Genomic DNA, 25,684 nt, shown 5'->3' on the forward strand with positions numbered 1-25,684 from the left:
AAATCCAAGGCTTTGTGTCATGGGAGAGAAAAAGGCAAACTTCTCATAAAAGGAACTTGGAGAATGGTGAGTAAAAGCTGTACTGAAATCATATTTTAAAATTATTTTTATCCAGCTGAATGACAGAGCTTGTCACTTCTATGTAGTATAAATGACTAAATAGTTGGGATGAGAAATAATACCATGGCAGATTGAGTCAAGCCAAGATTTGATTCTTAGCTCTGCTACCAATTCATGCAGATAAATCATTCAAAGTCTTTGTGCTTTGACTTTCCCATCTGAGAAAGGAGATATTCAGCTTAGTTCACAGAGGTGTTGAAATGTTGATCATTTTTATGCACACAGCAATGCGAACTCATTGGGTGAAAGGTGCTTTGGAAGTATTAAGCATTCTTCGTGCTATTACGCCTGCTTTCCTCTTCGTACTGTTTATGAGTACCTCTATTCTTTTGACTGAACTTCAGCCCATTAGAACTTGACAGTATAGAATTTACACTCTTTGCAATGATAAATGCATTTAATTTTCTTCAAGCAAATACATTCCAATTCAGCATTTAAGCATAAGGCTAATCTCTTTTGTTTCACGTGACTATTGAGTGAAAACAAGTGCTCAAGTGCTTTGTCAAATCGAGGCCATGAGTTTCTGCAAGAATAAGCAGCAATTGGCAGTTGAACCCTGTAATTTGAAAAAAGTTCTTTTCCAAACCTTGAAGAAACTATCAATAATTTGGTTGCCATCCCACCAAAATGGATGTGGTATAGTATCTGCATGTACAGATTTAAAAAGAAATAAAATCCTATCATAGTTTTGACTGTTCCTCTAGAGCTGCAATATCCCCTGTTGCATATTGCACCAACTTTGGAGGGGAAAGCAGCGTTAACTGCAGGTCTAGGAAGTTTGAGGGAAGAGAACAGATTCTTCCCTTCACCATCCTTACTGGGACTGGGTTTTCTTTTGCAGTTATAGCAACTGTGGTGCATTTCCCAAAACTGTGATAATCTAAAACACCAACAATGTCTCTGACAGTCCCTGCTGTTTTCCTGTTTTCCACATCAGTAGTAGTTTATTCCTTACACAATCAAGAAATTGATCCAGAGTATGACGAGTTTTGTGCAACCTATGAGGTATAAATTCATGATTTCCTCTAGAGTACATGCAGTGAAACGAGCTATATGCACACATATTTTATTGATTCACATCTGTACGTTCACATTATAACAAATGATTGCTAGGAATCAGTTCTCCTGATATCTGCAATAAACCAGAAAGTAATATAAACAGTGCTCACTTAAACTACTGGTTTTCCTGAGACGTTGTACTAGGTGATAAGGGCTGCAGTTTGTAATCTGCAACATTAGAGATGATTAGGATTTTATCTGACTTCAATATCAACAGGTTTCCTTGATGAGAATTAAATCCAGAAGGCTGAGGATGATCTCTCCCCCCCACCCTCCTCAAAACTTTGAAATCTTGAGATATGACAAGCCAAGCAATCATAGCCCCAGCTCTACACACAAGCTCATGGAACCTTAAAGAGTCTGATGAACCTAAGTGAAACAAAGGAAAATGTGCATACAAGCTAATGAAAATATGAAATAGCCTAGCACTGAATACTCTACGGGTAAGTCATAGTAAGATTGAACCAAAGAGCAACATACACACAAATATTCCTTGAAATGGTGAATTCTGGGAGGGAAATCTGGGCCTGTTCTGTCTGTAGCAGAAAACTGGCAGAGCTAATGTGTAAAAATCTCCAACAGATGCATGATGCAAAACCTAATAAAGCATTTGAGTAGCTGGGACATCTGGAGAGCCTTCCTTCCCCCAAACCCAGGTACTATAAAGGCAAGCAAAAACTGAATTCTGTCATCAGAGAAGGCATTGTTGTCAGTTCTTTTAGAAATACAGTGACAACTTACACACAATTGGCAGTAGCAAAGGCTGAGTGTCACTAAACTCAGAAAGGGGTGGAGGTGAAGGACTGGGTCTTGGCTTGAGTGTGAAAAAGCTTCTTGTCTTAATTTATGAGATCTCTGTAGATAAAAATAAATGGCAAATCACTTATTTCATTCTCCAAGGAAGCCTAAATGTCCTACCTCCCCCTTGAGAACACAGAAAGTTGTTTTTTTAAGGTTACAGATTTCTCATTTGCAAATTACCTGAGAGAGATTTGTAGACTGCAGCCACAAGCGCCAGAGGAGTGGACAAAAGCTCAGTAAAGCAGCGTCCAGACTGTAACCAGTGTTCTGGTTCATGTCTCATCTCAGGTGACGTGTGGACTGCCATTCCCAAAGCTACTCAGGAGTTCAAGCAGATAAAGATAATTAACTATGACTGTTGAGGTTGCAAAGACTCTCCATGTGAAGAGCTGAAATCAAGAGGACTTGCTGCATATCCCTTCCTGGAATAGGAAGATGATTCCATCACAGATGGTAATGCTAAAAAAAATAAAATAAAGGAAACAGTAATACTGTACAGATGCTGCTGCACCATAGAAGATGGCATGTTTTCAGTAATGCCTTATAATCCACCATCGTACACAGAAGTTCCCACTGCTTATTTTACTGCCATCAAAAAACATGTATTGATTTGTTTATAATCATAATTCGTAATTCAAATCATTCTCTATTACATCACAGCAGAGGGGAGAAAAGGAAATCCAGAAATAAAACCGAAGTAAATCTCCATTTAGATTTCAGTGTAAAATCTTAAGCACTTTAGTCTTTGAAACAGAGAAAAAAAAATGTGATCCAGATTTTGTGTGCAGCAGTAGTAGTATTATTTAATATCATCTTAAAATCAGGAACAAAACCCAGTATAAAACTTGTGCCAATGGCCCTAGAATCAGTCTTCCTGACAGGAAAATGTAGACATACTGTATGGCCCATCAAGTTGCCTCTGGAAGTAGTTTAGCCGTTTATTTGCCCTGTATTAATAATGGTCAAGTATGAAAGAAATTAACGGCTCATAAAAAGCATAGGAAGTGTAATAAAATGTTGAAAGACAAAAAGTTGGAATTTAATCCCTTTATAGAAACATTCTCACTCGCCATTAAAGTGCTGCCTTTATTCAGTCGTTCCCATTAACAACTAACAGAGACCGCTGAAGGACAGGCAGGTGGTGCCGCCGGTTCAGGTTTTCACTCTAATGGAGGTTTTCCTTTGAACTCAATACCTCCCGCTGACGCACTGCGGGCTGGTAGACTTTCCTCACTTCTCCCCTTTGGGATTCCCATGGTGCCCTGAGATTTTTCTCCTTTTTGGCATCTTTGAGGTTGTGATTCTGTTCCCAAGATCTCCGTGATGGACCAATGACCTAGTACGTCTTGTTAAAGGAAAAGAACCTGACCTTGATACCTAATTATACAAGAAAGGAAATCACTAAATAAAAGCCACGAGCCTGATGTACTTAACAGCCTGCTCAAACAGCTCCTGCTGCACGTGCAGTGCCGGTAGCTGTCTGAACAGTCTTGGTATAGACACTGAACATACTTCTGCACGTTTGAGCTTGAAAATAATCCAAAGCTTTCCTAGTATGATGCCACAAAATACTGCTCAACCACAGGAGAGCCTGCAATTAGGTGACATTTACTCTGGTTTAAGATTCTGAATGCAACTCAAGCCCAGCCCTGGCTGCCCTGGCAATGGCTGGACGTGCAGTAGCAGCCCAGGGCTTTTAAGACTCAGATACAAATATATGTGCCAGCCAAACAGCCTTATATCATCAAATATGAGTAATAGTTTACTGTAGCAAATTGATGACAAAAACAAAAGAAAAAACTCCAGATAAAACTCCCCCATGATTGTGCCCAGGAATTCAATTTGAACAGTTTACAAATTGTAGTTTTAATAGTTTGTTGAATACTATGTGAAAAGCTAGTAATACAAACCCAACCAACTTTTTGCAACATTACCAAGAGCAGCCACTGAAGAAATCAAGTAATGTCTCCTTTTCAGGGAAGTTATTTTATACTTATAAGATATATTTATATTTTTATGTTTAGAACTAAGAAATTATTGCCGCTGTAAAGTTAAAGATGGTAACTACAGATGGTTGAATGATGCTCAAGATTTATCAAACATTTTTCAGCAACTGATGAAAAATTGTGAATTGTATTTTCCTACTGTTAAAACATTTCTATATCTAGGAAATAAGACATTTCTGATTTTTTGCCAGTTTGCAGTGACTAATTTATTCAAATGCAATTTTTTTCCATTATTGGTGTCTCTCTAAAGGCAATTTTTTTGGAAAGATCTTGATATGACTTATTGACCAATTTCCCTTAGCTCTATTAAATTGTAGATTTTGTTTAATTTATTAGGTTTTCTACATGTAGCAGGTAGTTATTCTTGTTAGTTGGGTTGGTTTGTTTGTTTCTGATGGTAAGATCATAGATTGGCCTCCATGCACAAGGCGGGGAAACTTAGCAACTCCAAACAATCAACTCATCCCACAGAAACAAAGAACCATCCCTTAGCAGACCAGATGATCAACCTTACAATACAACCCACAGCTGTAAAATCAAAGCCACAAATGTCCTGTGAATTTTTACCCTGAGAATGCAGAGTAACTAGCAAGACTATGAAGTCCACTTAGAGAGCTTCATGGAAGTCACTGCACTAATGGGGAGCAGTATAAGTCCCCTAGATAAAAAACATATTTGATAAAAAATTCAGGTGCATCAAGGTATACAGCAAGACCAAACAAACTGAGACAAATTCAAACGCCATAAGAAAACCATGTTCCCTGGCACAAGAGATTTAGTCTACAGCAATACATTCTGCTACATATTTGCTTAAGTCCCGTTATCATAACATAGGCCAGAAAGAGATGTAATTGATCACCACACCAGGCTGAACTCTTAAAAAATACATGAATTTTCCCTACATTGTCTGAGTGAAAGCACTGCCTCAGTTTCCCTGTAAGCAAAATAAGAATTCTCCTACTGCCTTGACAAGAGTCCTGGAGTGACTACCTGATCCATACACAGCATTTTAACACCCCATCTCTACAAATAATAAACAAGTATGTAAGCATTGTATGAATGTGTCCTCTTTTTTTTTCCTACCAATACAGGCATTTTAAATATATGATGATTTTAGAAGGAGAAAAGGGGATAGGAGGGGGAATTAAATGACTGCAGGCCCCTTGGCCTTACCACTTTTCCAGAGTCTATAACAACAGGGACCTCTCTGTTTCAAAAAAAAGCCCATTCTGTTCTCTGAATCTGCTGTAATGAAATGGAATTTGCATTCAGCATACAGCACTCGTGGTCAGAGGGAATCACTGTCTTCATCAAAGACCGTGCACTTTAAATCCTTTGCTAGTTCAACTGCTATGTATTTGATTTTAATTAAAGTTCTGTCATGAATTATAAAATACCAGATCTTGAAAGTCATTAATTAAGGCCCCTCGGTGTCTGAATGCTAACATTATAATGACAAGTGAGATGTACAGTGCCTATCAACAAGCGGCTGCGCAGCAGCAGCAGCAAAGCAAGCAGAACTATTATTCTGACATGTTCAGGATTGCGCTTGCCGATTGTTTCACCAAAGAGATCTCCCATGAATACAAACAGAACAGCGGAGGGGAATAGGCAGGCTTTGGCGTGGCACTGTTTGTAAGTAATGTGCCTCTCCCCAGAATTTGAGAAATGGGTCACTCAGTGAGGTACTCCTTAGGGTCTGCCTCTGAAATTTGAAAAGCAGAAACTCCATAGCTCTGTACTATGGGGCTTAGGAGCTGATCACACAGGCACCTCAACATAGCTCTTGCTCTTACTATGTGTGTAGTAGTGGCTACCTTACTAGCTAAGGCCTAGATCCATCACGCTTACTCACATCTTTCACTGCAAGGTGCCTCATTAAGATCAACAGGCTCACTGACAAAATACGACGCAAGCCAACATCAATATGGACGGCAGGATCTGGCCCCAGTGCTAGTTATGATCATGCCGAGTTTACCAAGCTTAAGCAAATACAGAAGCATCAAGACTTCATTCTTCTGCTGAGCCACCATTCATCCGGACTTTCTTTTAAAGGCAATTTAGTTCTGCACATTTTATCCACAAGATCCAGTTCATTTTCAAAGAGAGAAGCCACTGGCCAGATGACACTTCACAAAGTGAAATACAAATGAACACAGAAGAGCTAGGTGTTTTTCGTCGCAACCAACTGGGCAAGCTGTAACGGTGACAACCACCATGGAATTGGATGCTTGAAAACATGGGGAAGAGTCAGTACGTGAAAAGGGAGAAAAAAGATTAATATGAAATCAGATACTAATAGTCATGATGTTTTTCTCTGAAATAAGACAAACTGGTGCACTTTATGTTTTAAGCGGGGTGCTTGGGTTTACATTGGAAATAACTCAGGTTTTCTGTGCCCTTTACAGATGCACTGTCCTCAGAGAATAACAATAACTCAAAACTATAAAATCCTTACTTAAAATCAGCTTGACTCATTTTCCAAAATAAAGCTTTCCTCTTACTCTTCTGCAGTTGAAAGCTTGACACTAAAAGCATTTTCTCACCTCACTGCCGAGGAGCAGTTTGAACTGTTTTCTCTCCACAAGCCCTATAAGCTAAATGGGAGTTCTTCAGACTCAGCCTGAGAAGTATTATCAGTTCACACTTTCACAATAGTCCACTCTAGTTGTCCAATTTATGATCTCTATTATTATTTAATTGTTCTTGTACAGAAAGTATTTCTCTGAGTATTTTCATAGTTTCGCCATATGGAATTGCCATATATTACGCTCCATTTATGGCAATTTAGGAATATTTCTCCATTCACATCTCTCTCATTATTAAACTACATCATTTTTAGTGAAAGCACTATACTTTCCATTTTACTGGCATAATTTTCACTGAAGACACATTTCATTTAGTGACCTTAACAGTTAATAGGTCAGGCATACGTTACTTACTATAATCGGTCTCTAAACGCACATACCTAAAATACATATTTTTTTTATTGGATCTATTTTCTGCCTGAAATTCAGGGGAGACAAGCAAGCAATGACCAGCTTCAAACCATGTTTCTAACCGAATTCCCGAAGGCTTTATTTTATGATTTCTGAACTAACTAGCTAGCAGAACGGTCAACAGCAATGAGTAATAAGAACGCCCAAATTCAAGTTACAAAAACTCACCAGATGTCACTTTATCCTACCAGATACGTGAAATCAAAATAGTCAAAACAGGTAAGAATTACATTGGGAAAATGTGTAGGGACAAGAGATAAATTTATTAAAGCAGTCTGCATTTTCAACCTTCTCCAGGCTACCTGGCAGTGTTAAGGCGGCACAAAGTAGTTTGTCCTGGTGACACATGTAAACTCAGCCTGGGGTTTTGCTCAGAGCAGTTCAGCATATTTCCGCTGAACTAATTCACCCAACAGAAGCTTTGCAATGCCAATTAACACCAGCTGAGGACACAAGCAGGAATTTCTGGTTGAGGCAGAAGCATAATGAACAAATGCAATGGAAAATGCTTTGTCGAAAGTAACAGATTTACTTAAAATTAATTTCTAATTTAGTAGCAATCTTACAAATGAAATCCATGTGTCAAGGGAACTCCACATCCTTAGGAACTAACTTCCCAAACAGAAGGGATGAGAGAAACAAAAGCAAAAATATAATTGCAACCTTAAATGCTGACAATCACATCTGGTACCAACTGTTGACCCTTTGTACATTGTCCCGCTCTCACCCCTCCATGCACACACATGCACCCCCACCGATTTCCAACAGTTTAAAGACTCCCTCATGTGGTGGTCAGATATGGTGAATTAGATCACTGGAGTCTGAGCCAGCCACTGAGCGGGCAGAGAGCATATCCAGATAATTAATGATGTGGATGTTTAAGGCTTATGTTCTGTTAGGATCAACCCTTCAACATACATGTCTTAGATGAGCTCACTTGCCTGCAATATGAGTTCTTGCTAAAGTTATTAATCCTTTTAAACTCAAATGGGGACTGCTGTGACTAATCATTGCTTCCTGGAGATAACTTTACTAAATAGATAAACTGCTAATATTATGCCTTTCTCTGTTCATACAGGACCACACGTCTCCATCAGTCAACCACTGCTGTTATAGGCTCTTAGTGTCGTGCCAGCACCAAACATCAGGAAGAACGTAGTCCCTTAGTATATTAATACTATTACTTGCATAGACGGTCCATCTTCAGCAGAGGTACCACTAAGAAAGAGCAGTGTGTAGATAAATGACACATATGCACCTCAGGTTCAGTGGGGCTTCAGTCTGGCACTGCGCTGGTAGCTTTGCTAATTTCTACTGCAGTGCCCTACAAGTCAGACATGTGGGAAAATGCACCAAAATCCCTCCTTTACCTTAGTCCAGTCCCATGCCTTCTTCTGTAAGCTCTTTGGTTTCCTGGTCCTTATAAACTCCTCTTCCTGAGACAGGAAGAAAGAAGGCACTGGAATGATGATCCCCTAGAAATTACAGAACAGGATCTGATCAAAGGAGAATGAGACACAAGGCAACCCTGGCAAACTGAGAAGGTGCCAAAGGCCTGGATACACTGGACCTGGGATAGTCGGTCACGTGGGCACCTTTCCTGAAGCCCAGGCAAACTTCTCCAGCTCCTCACATTTCCCAGTCGCTTAGAAGTTCTGAATGAAATACTCGGAGAACACCACATTGGCTCTTTCTGACAATTGTAATCTGTTATTTCTTTTTGAAGAACCCTGATAAAATCAATGCAAGTCCATCTACATTAATCAAATTGTTGTTTTGCTTCCTAAACTTGAAGCTATAGACTGACAGTGCAGAACCTGGAAGAAGTAATGAATACAAGAAGAGGTTATATACATGTACCGCAACAGTTTACTTGGAGACACACATCCCACTGCACCCAGTTACAGCCAGCTGACTCTGTACTCAGATGATCAGCTGCTTTCTTGAGATCTTAATTGTCCTGATGACTATTTATTTCTTCAGCCTAGCAACAGGTTTCAATTTAAAACATGAAACCGCACTAAGAATAAATCCATCATTCTCCCATGGACTGTACTCACTAACACTCTGCCTAACGTATTCCTCTGGAACCACCAGGAAATCATCAGCTTTTGATAAAATTTTGGAATTAGTGACAGCAGGAATTGCTACAGTGCATTTCTGGAGGGAAGACTACTCTGTCAGCAAATTACCCTGGACACCATCTGAAGCCTAATCCTGAAACTGCTGAGTGCTCCTGAATAATTTCAAAACTAATTTTCTGAAAACAGAAAAATCCTTTGATAAAAACAGCATGTTAATACACACTCACGTGTCTCTTATCATAGTCAGATCTACTGAGATATGTAGCTTACAGCTCACAAGACATCAGGGTTCCCTTTTTACTGTTATTACTGAAGTATGTCCTCAAAAGAGGCATTTGCCATCTCAGACTGTGTGGTTTCTGCCATACAGTTCCTATTACTGCATGAAAGTAGGCATTTAAAAATCAAATCTGAAATCTTACTCATAAAGTAGAGGGTTTAAAATTTTCAAAGTGGAGCAGTTCTAACCTGAAACAAACATGGTAACTACAGAGGAGCTTTTTATGACTCAGGAGGGATAAATTACTGTATATATCAAATAACTAGCTCACCTAATATGGAAGCTATATGCAACATTGAAATGATTTTTTTCCTCAAGTACATAAAGGCTGTAGTTGGAGTTACAACTGTGTTCACCTTCTGTAGCTAATCCAGAGGTAGCATCTATGTACATAGACAAAACATCTTGTAGAGTGAGTATTAAGGTAAGAGAAAGGAGATCTAGCTTACTCTTTCAGCTCTTCCATAAAGTTGGTAGGTGGCCTTACGTTCCCTCTTCAGGGGGGCTTATTCCTCTTTCTCTGTTTCTTATTGCCTTTTTCCTTAATTTTTAACTTCCAGGAATCTATTCAGAAGTCACTAATTATTGTTAGAGGCAATCTCTTCAGAGTATGGAGTGTCAAGGAATGTTTGTGCAATAAACATTAATAGCAGTTAAACCGTCAATCTGTCAATGTCAAAAGATATCAGTTCAAATGTTTCAGAGTCTGTCTCCCTGATTTTAAGCTTATCTAGTCTGAGAATAGAAAACACACAATGCTGTGTCTTTTCAAATTTAGCAGGAGTGGTAAGATGACGGAGTAATTCGGGCTGTAACAGATCTCAGGAAGTCATCTAGCCCAACGTCTGGCTCAAAGCAGAGGCCTGCCAGCAGCAGAATTTCCCTCCTTTCAGGATTGAGCACCACTGTATTCCTAGCCTGAGAAAGCAGCACCTCTGTAGCACACTGAGAACAGGATGATCCCACGGAGATTAGAGAGAAATATAAGGAGATAAGAAACATTTTACCACAAATTTAGCTGTAGTATGATAGGACTTCTACTCTCACAAAGAAGTGCCATCAGCATTTATTTTGCTTTGCTTATCTGAAAGAGGGCACCTCGGCTAGGACCTCATACGCTGCTCCTGATCTCATGTGCTCGTGGAAGACAATGCCTTCCACTGAGGGATCAGAACCTCAATCTATGGGTTCACCCAGTACCCTTAAATCCAATTTTCCATTATGGATTATGTTTCCTAATTGCACCTAAGTTGCTTAACTGCTCGCTAGCTGAAGTAATACCAGTGAAGCAGTTTACCAGCAAAACTGCAATCAAAGGTGAGAAACAGCACTTCACTGCAGGTCTGTATGGTTTCTGTGACTCTGGTTATTTTTTTGAGGAAATGTATTTAGAAAGCGACCTCCACCTATTCTTACTGCCAGCAAAGATAAGAAACAAAATCCAGTGAGATTTTCCAACTGCACAGACCACACAGCCCATTCAAAAGTTTCCTCATCCATTTCTGATTCGACGCTCATTAAGACACACTGAGAATTGAGCATTCATTAGATTTCAATGAGGCTTATGAGTGCAACAGGAATGTGCCAGGACACATTTGGCTTTAAATGGCTTCACTGCAGTACCCTTCTAAATGAAAGCTACTAAGCCATCATAAATTACATTAAAATTCTTATGAAAATGAGGTGGTTCTTATGCTTTAAGATTTCCAGCAGCCCTTGACCTACTGCAGAGCACAGCGATAACTGCAGAATCTTGCAACACAACACATAATATTTTTACTTGCTTAATTAAGGATAAGTTAAGAGTAACTTGGCACGTCTAGCGCAGGCTTTCTTAGCCTTTGTTCTCTTACAGTTTCACGTGGCTGGACACAAATACGAGCTGTCATCACAAACAAAGCAGGAAAGTCATTCCTCACAACCAAATACAGGGCTGCGGAAAAACTGGATCATATTTTCAGAACTGCCATTTATTAAGGCAACTCTTAGTAATGACTGTGGTTTTTTGCTGATGGGGAAAAGCTAAAAAAGAAGATGTCATTTCAAAGCCAAACCATTAAAGGAAAGTTGTTCACTGTAACTCAAGCGTCACTAGAATCGTACACAAAAGGATGAGAGGGCATAAATACAAAGCTACTCGCTTACAAAGAAAGCTCCATTCAGGTACAAAGTTCCCGTAAATCCTCTTCTGCTCTTGAGTGTTAAGTGCTGCTTGCCATGGCTGATTCGGCCAGCGGCTGTGCACACAGCTGCTGTGTTGGGTTGTCAATGGAACTACACAGGCAGCAAACACTCCTGCAAAGGCTTTATCTCTGAACTCCTCGGCCCACCCTTTGAAATCCTTGCCTTTATATAAGACTATTCAGTTCATGGATGATGGGGTGCAGTTAGCAAAATAGCTTGAGATTAGCATAAATCAAAGAACCGTCAATATTTACAAACAAACATCAAAATATTATAACTATTTGCTTTTCATTGACAGCCCTATTTGGTAACCAGAGTCATGTCTGGAAAGCTTTCGTTTAACATTCAGTGGAAAGCCGTGACAGCCTTTATGCTGACATACAGCGCAGAGGAACCGTGACGGCTGGACTCATGTTTAATAGAAACTGTTCTGTGACACTTGGCTGGCCAGAACACAGTTTGCATTCATGCGGAATTGCCAGCCTCCCATCTTAAAAAGTCATCAGCCAAGCCCCTAGATTAGGGATAATCAGTTAAAAAAAATATTCCGCTTGTAATAACATCTCAAAGCTGGCAATATTATGAATGACACAATAAAAACACTGCCCACAACAATGGCCATATTTACACCAGAATTTCAGACTAAGGCAGCTGCACCAGTGGACCAAACCCCCAGCATAAGCAAACTTGGAATTTTGTACAATTCCCCTGACGTCAGTTATTGAGGATAACTTCTATTGCTGAATCTGCCTGATGATCTCTTACCCCACAGACTAAGGTGATATACTGTGCCTGTTGGTGGCAAAGCCTCAAGCTGGTTCTAAACCCAAACAAGCCACAAGACTCTTATTCAGAGCTCTGCACGTTCTGCCCAGACCAGGGAGGGAGTGAGGCTCACGCCAAGTGCGGGTGAGCCCCGTATACACAGACCTACAACTTGTGGAGCCTAAGCGGGAGTGGGACAAGAAGCCTCCCTCGGCTGCACCGGCCCGTGCAGGGTCTGTCTCAAAATCCATAATCAAAATGTTTATTGTAAGGAACTGTGTACGAGAGTAACCACAAATGACTAAAGCAGATGATTATGTCTGTGGACAAAAAATAGGCTAAAAAATAATAAAAATACTTGGCCAGGAAAATAATGTTTAGGAATTTTATATTTTTTTTTATTTAAAATATATGTGGGACACTTCATCTTCAAGATTAAGTCAGAGTTTACTTTTTTCTGCTCCCTGGCATAACTAAATGCTTTCATATATGCAAATGAGGAGAAAACGTGGCCTCTTTCAGCAGTAATAAGTATCTGCCTGTTGCTACCTTAAAATCACAGCAATCACATCTGGTAACTGCCCTTTTCTCATGTTTCCACTAGTTTTCAGACTTCCTCTTGTGGTAGCTTGAGACTGCGCATCTGGATGTTTTAAACATACAAAGGAATTGCTAGAGCAAGCAAAAGAGAAAGCGGTGCAGAGAGTTAAGATGTGCAGATAAGCAACTGGTGCACTGTGCAGCTAAAGGGACTGACAGGCAGTCGGGGAAAAACTTTTTCCAACGCGGAGAGCACAAGTTTAGGCAGAATGAAGACTCACATTGTCTGTGGCTTCGTTTTTAAAGTACTATTAATCCAAGTTTATCTTTTTAACAAAACTTTAGCTGCACCGTCACCAATCATTAAGTTTCCTGGCGACAGCACTCCCAAAACAGACAAAGAACTAGCAGTGGTAAGTGTTGGTTTCCTCTTTGCTTCAGATTTATATTGTTCTTTCATAAGCAGATGTTTCTTTCTTGTTTCAGCTGAGGCTCAGGAATGACTGTAGCATTCTCTCCCTAGAGTCTCTGGAAGCGCTAGCTAGCTAGCAAAGGTATCAGCTTTCAAAAGTTAAAGCTAGAGCCAAGTTATGTTTCCTCTCTTAAAATTTTTAAAGCCGGCAAAGAAAGCGTTTGGGTTTTTTCCTTAAGTCTGAACATACAAAATAATTTCATTATATCATCGCAACTATAATCCAAAGATTGCAATGGTAAGAGGGGAGAAAGGCAAATAAGGCATCTAATTTTTTTACTTAAATCAAGTAGAAATGAGGGCTGCCGAGACTCAATGCATGTATCACAGCTTTCAGAAGTTTGTTTTCCAGATTGTTTACTGTGCATTGCATAAACACAGCTTTAAGGGACAATTACAATCCAAAGCTGGCTCGAGTTTCAGAAGCCATTGTGACTGGTTTTGACTTTGAAAAAAAATCTCATCAGAGGTTTAAAGAAATATTTTTTCCCAAATTCATTCTGGAACAAAAAAAGGAGTTTGGATTTCTGTGACATTAGCAAACTACAGCTATAACTCTACAGCATTTTATTCTAACCTTATTTTTGCCCTGTGGACCTTCATATAAATGACTATGGGGAAGTACATTTAAGGGGAGATTGAGATGGATTATCCTTATTTTAGCATGTAAATTATAGATATTTCTCTTCTTCAGCAGTAAGTCCATTTTAAGGAAGATTGAGATAAATTATTCTTATTTTAGGACACAGAGGTTTGAAAGTTGGTCACCTTTCTTTAGGAGTTGGTGTTCATCTTGGGAAAGCTTGCCAGGTTAAAGAAGGTCTGGGGGAGGGTAGAGAGAGAATTTCCAGATGGGAGCTGTGGTGGAAAGTTTAGGAAAAACAGAAAAACTGACCCATAAAGGGCACTCCTCAGCCTTTAATAAAACAAATTCACCCAAGGATCTGCCTTAGCAGCGCAGCAGCCAGGGTATGGGGGGGGCAGTGCATGTGGGAGAGGAGAGTGGGGTCACACATGTCTAATCGCAATTTAACCACTCTTAAATAATCTATTTTCTTAGACACAGCCAGGCTTTTATTCAGTAACAGCAATCCACATCTCCCCTCATCTCTGTTTCTTTTGAACAACCTATTTATTATGTGTACTCAGAGGAAAATTACAAGCTGGTTTAACACTGCAGTTCCTCCTTGTCTTTCCTGGAGTATTCTTGGGTAATGCTAACTGGCTGCCTTTCCCTCACACCCTCCATCTGAACAGCCCCAATACTCAGCGTCGGAACACAAATTGCTATGTTGCAGCTGGACCCTGTTTCATTAATGGGCTGGATCAAAATTCCAGATCACCACAGCTCCCTGCTGACTCGGGGGAAACTGAATTTTGCAGCCTAGGCCAAGATGTGGTTTACATAGACACTACATTTTCTTCAAGATTCTCTTCTCATAGAACAGCTGGTTATGTTCATTTCTCATCTTCAGTAAAATCTCCATTTTAGGAAAAAATGAGAGGGGTTAGCTTTTTATTTAGAATCCTAGCAAGTAAAATCCTTTACCGTGCCTCGTATTGAATTTTTGGTTGTATATCTTACTCCCAAACCGAAAATGGCAAGAGCAGCATCCCGCTTCTTCAGTAAACTTCAGTTCTGATGTATAGTCTATATTATATCATGGTACCTCATCGTGAGATGCAAACAGAAGCATAAGAAAATCTATCAGGCTACATTAAAATGAAAACTGGGATAAGAACAGATCCTCCAAACTGGCTTGTTTGATTATGGTCTTAATGCATTTCATGTAATTTCATTTCCACCAGGCCCCGTTAACTATGACCAGACAGAAGCTTAGTGGTAGCAAAGGCGACACCATTCCGTGTCCCTTATTTGCCAGTGCCGCAGTCTCCACTGGAGAAATACCACATCAGAAGTTATAAGAATCACAAAAACTAGGCATAGTCTGCGCTTAGTCAGTAGGTAGATGGAGGACCTTCTGAAGGAAATGGTGTAACATCTTGATCAAATCCTTTTTCTGCGTAAGCTCTGAGCCATTTCCTACGCAGGGTAGATGAGGTATGCCTGGACTTAATGAGGACTGTGGCAAAATCCAGGCTTGACCAACTGCAATCATCAAATATCCTTTGCTATATTTTTCTGATGTAGTGTTCTTATCCCCATCTCCTGGGTGAAATTCAGTCAATGAATTAGATACATAAAGTAAGGTTTCCCTCAGGAATACTTCCAGGCACAAGAACTTAAATGTGCAGGCATGTTGTCAGGCTTCTTGTAATCCTCAGTCAGACATAATTCTGCCCAATACATTTTTGGTAAATATACCTTTACCTTATTTAGGCTGTTTTCCTACCTTCGATTTGTAGTTCATATTTTGGATACAATGCCTCAAGGATGCTTCTTCCTCTGCTACAAACCGTTTTACTGGAAAGATCAGTGATTTACAACCTTCCTGTGTAACAGCATCATTAGCAAGGGCATCTCTTAGCTCTGTGTCATGCTAAGCACCAGTTGGGGTGGTCTACACAGCAGTTTGGGAATACCTGCCATTTGACATGGCTCTAGCTTTTTTTTTTTTTAGAGCTAGGCATCAAATATTGCAAACCCAGACTTGAGTGTGGAGTTCCTGGAATTTCTGTGCAAGAGAAAGTCAGATTCACTTTACTGGGTAAAGCCTACAACTCCAGATAGTTTAGTCAAGCTGCTAAGAACCTGTGAATGAAAAGAATTAGATAATGATAGTTTTTTTATCATTATAGAAGTACCCAAACTAATACCTTCATCATAATCCATTTATCTACTCCTGAATTCAACAATCTAAAGCTGTATGTAATCTAAACAGTGCGACTCTGCAACAGTCCAAGCTAAGGACACAGCCTGAGCTACAGGTTATCTCAAATGCACTCTGGATCCAAACACTGAATCCAAAACCTCTAGCTAGCCAGCAGTCTGCTGTGTGGCCATGTTTAGTCTCCAGTTAGAAACAGAGTTGATAAAGGATTTTACAGAGTTGCTGAAGATATTACTCGAAGTTTTCTCGTTTGCTTCTTGTAACTCTTTTTTATTCGAATGACTATGTTTTTATGGCAGGTTCCACCACGTGCTAGAGACTGCCAGGCATTCTCTCAGGGTGGGTCCCTACCCCAAGAAGCTCACAGTTATTCTGCCAGTCAACACTGAATTTAAGGGAAAAAATACTAAATACTGAATTGTTTGTGTGATCTCACTTGTGTGTTGCATAGAAGGTGGGGCCCATGTATGGATAATCAGGACCACAGCTGTTTATCTACAGTTCAGTTTAACATAAATACACAACTTCTCCACACATCAGAAAGATGTGGCTGCTTAACTAGAACAATTGCCAGGGACCAGACTAACCCACTGCTCCTCCGGGATTAGAGGCAGTAGCAAAAACCAGACAGACTTTTTTTTAACTGCACTACACCTGCTAATTAGGTCATACTGATCAAAATGGAAAGTGGAGGAGACTTTGGTGGGTATTGTTTTAGATAAGAGATGAAAAGAATGGATTTGTGCTGCCTTTTTGATCCTTTATGACCACTGTTTTCTAAGGAAAGATAATTTTGTGATCTGCCACCATGGCTGTATCAGACAGATCAGTCTAGCCATATCTGCTAGGGTGTTTGATAGCGTTTTAAGTACGCAGATATTGATTGGCTGCAGAGTCCAAGCAACTGAGATGTTACCAAAGACCACCTTCCTCAGGTCTTTGCAATGGTTGAGTCAAAAGCAAAGACACACAACATTCAAATAGCTCTATGCGGTTTGAATAAACAATGTTGTTGGTTTTTTTTTTTTTTCAATTAACGTGGTCTCATTTGTGTGTTTGCTTTGATATTTGGACAAGTTTCTCAATAATCCATAGAGTCTTCCAGGAAAAAGAATACACAAAATCTAAAACTGTAAGCAGATTTATACATCATAAAGAAACCTAAAAAGACAAACCCATTTTTACTTTGTAGTTCTACATTAAAGCTCTATGCTCTACTTACTAATAAAGCAATTCATTCAGTAAAGGTGATAACTAATAGTGGAAATGATTGCTTAATTAGCAGTGTTGTGTGATCAAGGATGGTTTGTGTCAATTAAGGAGATTCTGCTGGTCTCTCAGTTACTAATAATAGTAATTTTGAAAAGAAAACTTGCAAATTACAGGTGGGAAGCTAACACGGAATTACCGTATTTATTTGTAATGATTATATCTTTTATGAATTTTTCAGTCTTTGTTCTGTGATTATTTTTTTTTTCAAGCAATACCTGAATAAATACTATGGGTGCCCAAAAGACAACTGCAATTTATTTGTCCTGAAAGATACTTTGAAGAAAATGCAGAAATTCTTTGGGCTGCCTGAAACTGGAGATTTGGATCAAAATACTATTGAGACAATGAAGAAACCCCGCTGTGGTAACCCAGATGTAGCCAATTACAACTTCTTTCCAAGAAAGCCAAAATGGGAAAAGAATCATATAACATACAGGTACTGGCTGGTGACGTTGGGTTTTGCTCATACCTAACCTTTTAAGAACCAATCAAACAGGACGTTTAGAAGCAGAGTAGCTGCTTAGAAGGCTAGACAGGATTTCTCAAATTAGAGTCTCTTTTTGTGTTTGGATAACTACTAGATGCCTTAGCAAACACCTCTGAAATTACAAACTGTAAAATTTCAGGAATAATAATCTAAAGCACAACTTTACAGTTCTGGTTGAAACTAAAGAGATTTTGTGTTTGTTCTTTGCTCTGCTGCAAGCATCCTAAGGGAACTGGAGCAAGAGATCTCACTTGTTCATCTGCTTAGCAAGGACCTCACTACATATTGACTACAGAGGCCATATAGGAGGACAAAATCCTCTGCGTTCAGCAGTCATAAAAATGGACATCATCAAATAGACTTAAAAATAAAGCAAATGTATTTCAGATATATAGAGACATGATTTAAAGCAAACTTCTTGCAATAGCTTTGGCATGTTCTTTTCTTACTCTGAAGAGTTAGCGACCAATACAGCTCTCACTGAAGTCAGTAATAAAAGAAATCCTGTTACGTTAGGTTGGTCCAGGAACAAATTTTTAGTACCAATGAGAACAAACAGCAGATTTGTCTTAGCTGCTTGACTTGCTCTGCTGCTTCCTCACATGTTAGGACCCAAAGCATCCCTTGTGCTGCGACCAGCCTAATAAACATTGAAAAAAACCATGGCCCCCACTTGCTGATGCACTTCTGATTTCTCATTAGGCACAAAGTAATTTCCGTCACTGTGCACAGCCCCAGCAGCAAAGAATTGGAAACTTGTCTTTACATGGAGGTTAGCTATAATACAAACCACTAAGAAGTCCAACTAAAATATACAAGGAAGAAGAAAGCAATGCACTTAAGAATTTGTCCCTTCCTCTTGTCAGGCTTATGGCTCTATCTTGCATGCTTTTACCTCCAATTTCCCCGTGCATCCTATTGCCAATGTAACTGACATACTGGATTAGCATTCAACTGGCATGAAACAATACACAGCTAACTGCAAAGGTGAGGGAGAAGGGCTGGGTTTTGTTATTATTAAAGAGCAAAAGAATCCACACTTGAAAGCTTCAGAACATTATTTAGCTCTTTTTCTAGCAAATAAATCTTATATATCAAGATGTGCTTGTATGTTCATGTCTAAGTGACTGGGTGACTTGCAAGCTAAGTAGTCTAGAAAAATGTAAATCTTAAATCTAAAGGAGAAAAAGAACATGAGGTGATGTCTTGCCAGCACCTCAGCACTGCCGTAAAACCCTGAGTATTTTGTACAAGCCCACCACCATGCAGGCTTTGCAGCCTCTGGCTATATAATTTTTTTCATGCTGCTGTATCAATTCCAAAGGAAAATAAATAGTAAGCGCTGCATCTAAACACGTATATTAATCAAAGGCAAGTGTCTAGATCTCAGGTGGACCTCTTAACCCGTTTCACTACTAAGTCTACAAAGCATTTTGATCAGTAAACAACAATTACCGGGAGGGGGTTTATATGTTATTTAACTCTTCCTCTTACCTCTAAGGATTATAGGCTATACTCCGGATTTGGATCCTGAAACAGTAGATGATGCCTTTGCTCGAGCCTTTCAAGTCTGGAGTGATGTCACACCGCTGAGATTTAACCGAATAAACGATGGAGAAGCAGACATTATGATTAATTTTGGCCGATGGGGTATATTTTTCTATTTTTACATATGTTTTTAGCTTTGTTCCTTTCATTAATCCTTAGTAATGGAATAATCTACCCTCAATAAGTAGTACCTGTGAGCCTTTCTGGCAAACCTTGTCCTAGCTTGTACTTGGCTTATACAAGCTAAGATCTAATTTCACTAAGATATTTTTTTTCTTTCTTATACATGAGAGAGAGAGAAGTATTTACACATTATCCTTATACTATTTTTATCTTTCCAAAAGAGAATCGCTAGGGGCAACATTTTATTTTTAAATTTACAAATCAGAAATAGAACTGGGAAATATTGGTACAGATCTTCAGATGATGTGAGCTGGCGTCTCGCCACAGAAGAGAATGGAATGCCATTGTACTGTTGATTTATAGCTCCATACTCAGTTTTCCAGTGATAGTGGTGGAAGTCCTAACATACAGGACCTTAAAAATGGATACTTTCAGTGACTTTCAGTTTTGACTCCACAGCTGGTCTCTGTTGTGCAGCACAGCAGAATGCAGGCTTTCAATGCACTCTTTGGTCTAGAGGAATTTAAAAGCTGAATTATGATTGGACTTCAGTTGATGATAGGTGACTTGTTTTATTTTCATTGAACATGCCTTCTCAATTAATTTTGATTTCCCATGAAGGAAAGTTTATAGCTTTTCAGTGTAAACCTGGGGCATTTTAATGTCTTATGGACAGTCACAGAATTTTTAATACTAATGAAGATACTTGTGCAGCCTAACACTTGGGAGGTAGACTTTGGAGCAGTTCAAGGAATAACTGAGCTCTTTGTAAAAGCCTCCATTTCAACCTGGTTTTCTTTGCTTTAGCTACTGATGAGTTGACCTCAAAAGCTTCAGAGATTCCATACAGAACTCAAAACTTCAGATCCTCATCCAGGCTGGCTTGGTTCGCAAAAAAGAAGTCTTACGAAAGCAAAAGTGTTTCTGCTGGTTTTAGTACTTACTGGTTGTAGTCAGCTCAGAAACAGTGGGAGAACAACTACTTCCACATTCGTTCATTCTTATCACTTTGCTGCATGTCTGATTCACGGGAGCTGGGACATCCACAAGGTTTTTCATTTTTAAGCTTTCTCTTAAGCACAGAATCTACTTTGAAATAAATGGGAGTAAAGCATCTAATATATGTCAAAATCTCCTTGACAACTGACACATTAGTCTACTGAAGTGAATGAACTGAACTAGTATTAAGTTTATGACAGCAGCATGAAATCAGTGTAACAGAGTAGAGAATCGCGCCTGTGTATTTAGGGCTTCTGTTAAATGGCAAGACATCAGACCAAAAGGCCTGAAATGATGCAACTGGAGATGCTGGCAGCCAGCTTTGATGCACAGGTCAGTGTGGTGGGAAAGCTATGAATAACAGGGTTATGCCCTTGCCAGCCTGCCTTACCCACATGCGGTGTACTTCCAAGAAAAGCCTACAGTGTAATAACAGCAGAGCTACTTAACCTGCTGTTGCCCTGTGAGCTGCCTGAGTCTCAGAGTGGTTGATGTGGAGGAGGAATAGGCTTATTCACGGGACTCAGGGCACTGAATAAGAGCTAGCTTTCCAGAGACTCGCTACTGAGACACTCAGCTGATTTGCTTTCCTGCTTAAGGTGTTAGTATCCTGCACAAAGAAAAAAGCACAGCAGTCTGAGGTGTAGCAGAAAAGAGTAGCCTGCAAAGAGAAATCTGCCTTTACTTTCCAATCTCTGTGTTGGGAGACCGATATGAACAATCTGAAAATACCCCCCATCTACAATGTTTATTTTACAGCTCCTACCAGTCTCCATTGAGAAATAGCAGTGTGTATGCAGTCACACATCTAATGTACAATATTTCACTGTTCATTGTCTTTGATTCCTTTCCACAATACTTATGAAATATAAAATAACACACTGTGACAACTGCAATCCTGACACTTAATGTTCTTTGTAAGAACTGGCTGCTTCTCTTCTGGTTCAGTCTTGCCAGCACAACCCATACCAATAAACTCACTCACTAGAGTATTCTGCTGCTGTCTTGGATGGGAAAGTACACATGATAATCATCATTCATGTATAGACCCTGACAGAGTTGAGGTCATAAGAAACTGCTCTTTTTTGTCTGCTTCCTCCTGCAGAACATGGTGATGGCTATCCATTTGATGGGAAAGACGGTCTCCTGGCTCATGCCTTTGCACCTGGGCCAGGAATAGGAGGAGACTCCCATTTTGATGATGATGAACTGTGGACTCTTGGAGAGGGGCAAGGTACCAGACTTTTTAATGTTTCAGAACATATGACCTGCTGGCGGCTATGTTTTAATGCTGTTTCAAGCACTACATGAAATCTTTTCATTGACATGCCAATAAATGTTAGGGGATGAAAATTCACTTATACAATTTAAATTGCTCTCTACAAAATGTTTATGTAATTCCTACATAAATGTTACCTTGGAATTCCCTTTCTGTTCCTCTACTGTTGCCCCTTGAAAACCTGAATTAGTAATGGGCCTGATGCTGCACAACCTTCATGAATTGTGGGAAAAGTACAAAGCCACAACTACGATTTTGAATGCTTCAGTTCTCAGGTACCCAAACTACATCATCTTTAAGTTCATTTGTAAGAGGCAGACTGGCCAGTGCTTTTCAGCTGGCATACCCTTTTAAGATGACTTAAGCTGCGGCTCCAGTTGTTAAAAATGGAACCATCCACCTTAATAAGGATTTATATGCTCATGTCAAAAACAAATCAAATATAAATCTCTCATGCTGATGACTGAAATAAAATTGACATCAAACAGTGGATTAAGAACATCTCCAAGAATCTTTAGTTTGCCAGACCCTTTAGAAGAAAACATCAACGTGAAGTAGAGAGACAAGATCAAGTATTAGTAGTTTGGAACCTGTTTTTTCTGTTTGAGCTTTGCCACAATCATATATTTCTAATTACAATTCTTTGTAAAATAATTTGGAAAACTTAGAATAAGAATTCAAACTCATGTTTGCCTTTCATTTCAAATTCTAGTTTTACCAGCTGTCCTCCCATTGAAAAAATAATTGAACGTTAATACCAAATTAGTCAACTTCCTTCTGTTTGGCTTTCTTTTAACTTTAGCAGAAACATTGACCAGTATGTGTAGCAACTGGAGTGGATCCCTGCCTCAGACTAACAACAAATAGGAGGAAACTGTTTTCCTTATTCGTGGAAATACTGCACGAGCATCCAGTTAGTTACTGCCATTAAAAGGAGTGCTATGGATAAGTGAATTATCGATACGTTAACATATCTTACAGCATCAGTACTGTAGTCTTAAGACTACACGTGACAAATTGAATTAAACTCCAGAACCTGGGTGTGTCTAGTTACCACCCTATCCCCCCAGCACCACAGCAGATCTCATTCAAGTCAAACTGGAAATACCAAAGTGGTTTATGAGGCACAAGACATGTTCAGCTCATGCTCAGCTGCTGCCTGGAACCTTTCAAACTCTACTGAAGATTTTAGACCATATTACCAAAGAAACAAAATTACTAAATGTATTAAAAGCATGTTTATAAGTTTGCATTGCCATAGTAACAACAACATATATATTTTTCTGGGCTGATTCTAAGGACTGTTCACTCTAACACTTCACCATGAGTAATATCCATGTAATTCTTTCAAAATTACCAGTTATTATTTCAGCTATGATCATCTTGCCAATAGAGAGACCAACAGCATATTGAATTTCAAAGTGGAAATTCAGACTGCATTTCTATACCAATGTCCTCCAGGAAAGGAAGATTTCCAGAAACTGTATTTTTTGTATTAGTTGGTGGCTAATTTCACCTCTGCATGTGTTCTCTTTATAGTGGTTAGAGTGAAGTATGGTAATGCAGATGGTGAATACTGCAAATTTCCCTTCTGGTTCAATGGCAAGGAATACAACAGCTGCACAGATGCAGGACGCAGTGATGGATTCCTCTGGTGTTCCACAACCAAAGACTTTGATGCAGATGGCAAATATGGCTTTTGTCCCCATGAGTGTAAGTAGATCATTGTTTCTACTGTCTTTTCCTGTTAGACTGTTCCGTACTTATTTTGCCCATCCACTTCTCCTTGTACTTTTTCCACGTCCTTTCTGGCTGATTTAGATTTACTGCTTTTAATATCTCCTCAGTATCTAAGCAGACAATACTCCCTAAAGGCCCCCTTGGTGTAGGAGAGTTTGTAACTGATGATGACCCAGGTCGAGGCATTTCTCTGAAAACAAGGATACACTGAAGATCTGTCAGAAGCAATGTCAGCCCCATATATACATCAAAGACACTACAAGTTCCATTTCATGATCCAGGAAAGACAACCAACTTTTAGAGTAAGGATAGGGCCAAATTTGGAGATGAAGCACACCAAATGACAGAAATCTCCCCCTAAATTGCTGGCTATTCCACTAACAATTGCGATTGCATCTCCTTCTAGAGCAGTAACTGACAAAAACTAGCAGTTAAGGATGAAACCCATTAAGCCAAACCTCTATAACTTTGTATACCAACTTTACCAACTAGTTGTCGAGGTCCTGAGTCTGGGAGCCCTTTTAGTGCAACATGACACTATTATTGTCACAAATCACCCTTTAAATGAACTCATACTGCTTTTCAAAATAAATACGATTGAATTTCAAGTGAGGATCTATGCTGGTACAAAGTTATTTATATGTTGGTACGTTGCAAATTGCTAGCCAGGAGAGCACACACATTTTTAGAATTTAAGTTTTTTATTTTAACACAAGTCTTGGGACTCTTACTGATCAAGCTGTTCCAACAGCTCGCTTGAATGACACTGTATTTCAGAAATCATAACTCTGTATCAGTATCTATACAAAACTGTTAGAGGGTCTAGGAAAGCAAGGATTGTACTTAACTTTTCCAACTGTGAACAGAATCCTCCAATTTATTTCATATTTAGAAACACTCATTTACAGATTAGACAACGTGTATAATGCTTTTATGTAGTCATAACTTTTTAAAAAATATACACAATACGATTATTATCTTTCAAATGAAATTATGATAATATGTTTCCTGTTAAACATCGTGAAGATGTATTTATATGCTTGAAAATCTTGATGAGTCTACTGGATATAAGATTTTGGACAATTGAACAATAGTACTAAACTCACTTATAATATTATGGCTACATGTAGTCAGTACAAGGAAAGTGAATGCAGATTGCTGAAAGAAAATTAGTGACACTTAGGATGCAAAGCTAACAAAACAAGACATGTTCGGGGTTTTGCCAGACCAAGAATACACAAGCACAGCCTGACACGTCCCAGTCAAGCCTCAATGAGTACTGTTAAAACACATGTATGTGCTTTAATATTTATGTGTCTGTTAAGTACACATAATTTTTTGAAAGATCACAGATACATGTATGTAGAAAAAATTCAGATGCCCTGTCTTCAAAACTTCTCTGGTATCCTATTGTAGCCAAACACTAAGTGGATTCCTGCTTGGAAAATTTTGAGGATTTCTCAAGTTCATTTGCAATACCATACGGTTTCCAATATCACAGAATCACAGAATGGTTTGGGTTGGAAGGCACCTTAAAGATCATCTCGTTCCAACCCCTCTGCCATGTGCAGGGACACCTCCCACCAGCCCAGGTTGCTCCAAGCCCCATCCAACCTGACCTTGAACACCTCCAGGGATGGGGCAGCCACAGCTTCTCTGGGCAACCTGGGCCAGGGGCTCACCACCCTCACAGGGAAGAATTTTCTCCTAATATCTAATCTATATCTCCCCTCTTTCAGTTTAAAACAGTTACCCCTTGTCCTATAACCGCACTCCCTGAAAAAGAGTCCCTCCCCATCCCATGTAAGATTCTGCATCAGGATGCTAGTGGTTTGCAAAAATAATCTATTGTAGAACATATCAGTCTTCTGGTCCTAATAGGATAAAAAAAAAAAAAATCCTTAATTTCCAAAACCCTAATTGCCCATTATAGGTCCCATCTACAGCTGGGATCTACCACGGTGACAGCAATTTATACAACCATAGGGGATGAACAAGCCGGAGTGTGAACTTTTAACAGACTTCAGTTAGTTAAAAAAAAAAGTTATCATTAGTTACACAACTTTCAGACCTAGCTTCTTTAGCCTAACATTTACTTCAGTAAATAATATGTGCGTACACACACATACCTGCA

General features: G+C 39.3%; 1 protein-coding gene across 1 annotated transcript in view; it reads left to right on the forward strand.

Moving 5' to 3' along the window:
- The first annotated feature begins 13,003 nt into the window (after positions 1 to 13,003).
- The window catches only part of MMP2 (matrix metallopeptidase 2), a 35,082-nt gene continuing 22,401 nt past the window's right edge, over positions 13,004 to 25,684 (forward strand). Inside the window, exons 1-5 of the mRNA XM_082489157.1 lie at positions 13,004 to 13,251; positions 17,584 to 17,810; positions 19,363 to 19,511; positions 21,637 to 21,765; positions 23,350 to 23,523. Coding sequence (XP_082345283.1) covers positions 13,108 to 13,251; positions 17,584 to 17,810; positions 19,363 to 19,511; positions 21,637 to 21,765; positions 23,350 to 23,523 — 823 coding nt within the window. The 5' untranslated portion in view covers positions 13,004 to 13,107. The remainder of the gene's footprint in view (positions 13,252 to 17,583; positions 17,811 to 19,362; positions 19,512 to 21,636; positions 21,766 to 23,349; positions 23,524 to 25,684) is intronic.

This window comes from Vanellus vanellus, assembly GCF_965231255.1.
Source record: "Vanellus vanellus genome assembly, chromosome: 12".
Taxonomy (NCBI): domain Eukaryota; kingdom Metazoa; phylum Chordata; class Aves; order Charadriiformes; family Charadriidae; genus Vanellus; species Vanellus vanellus.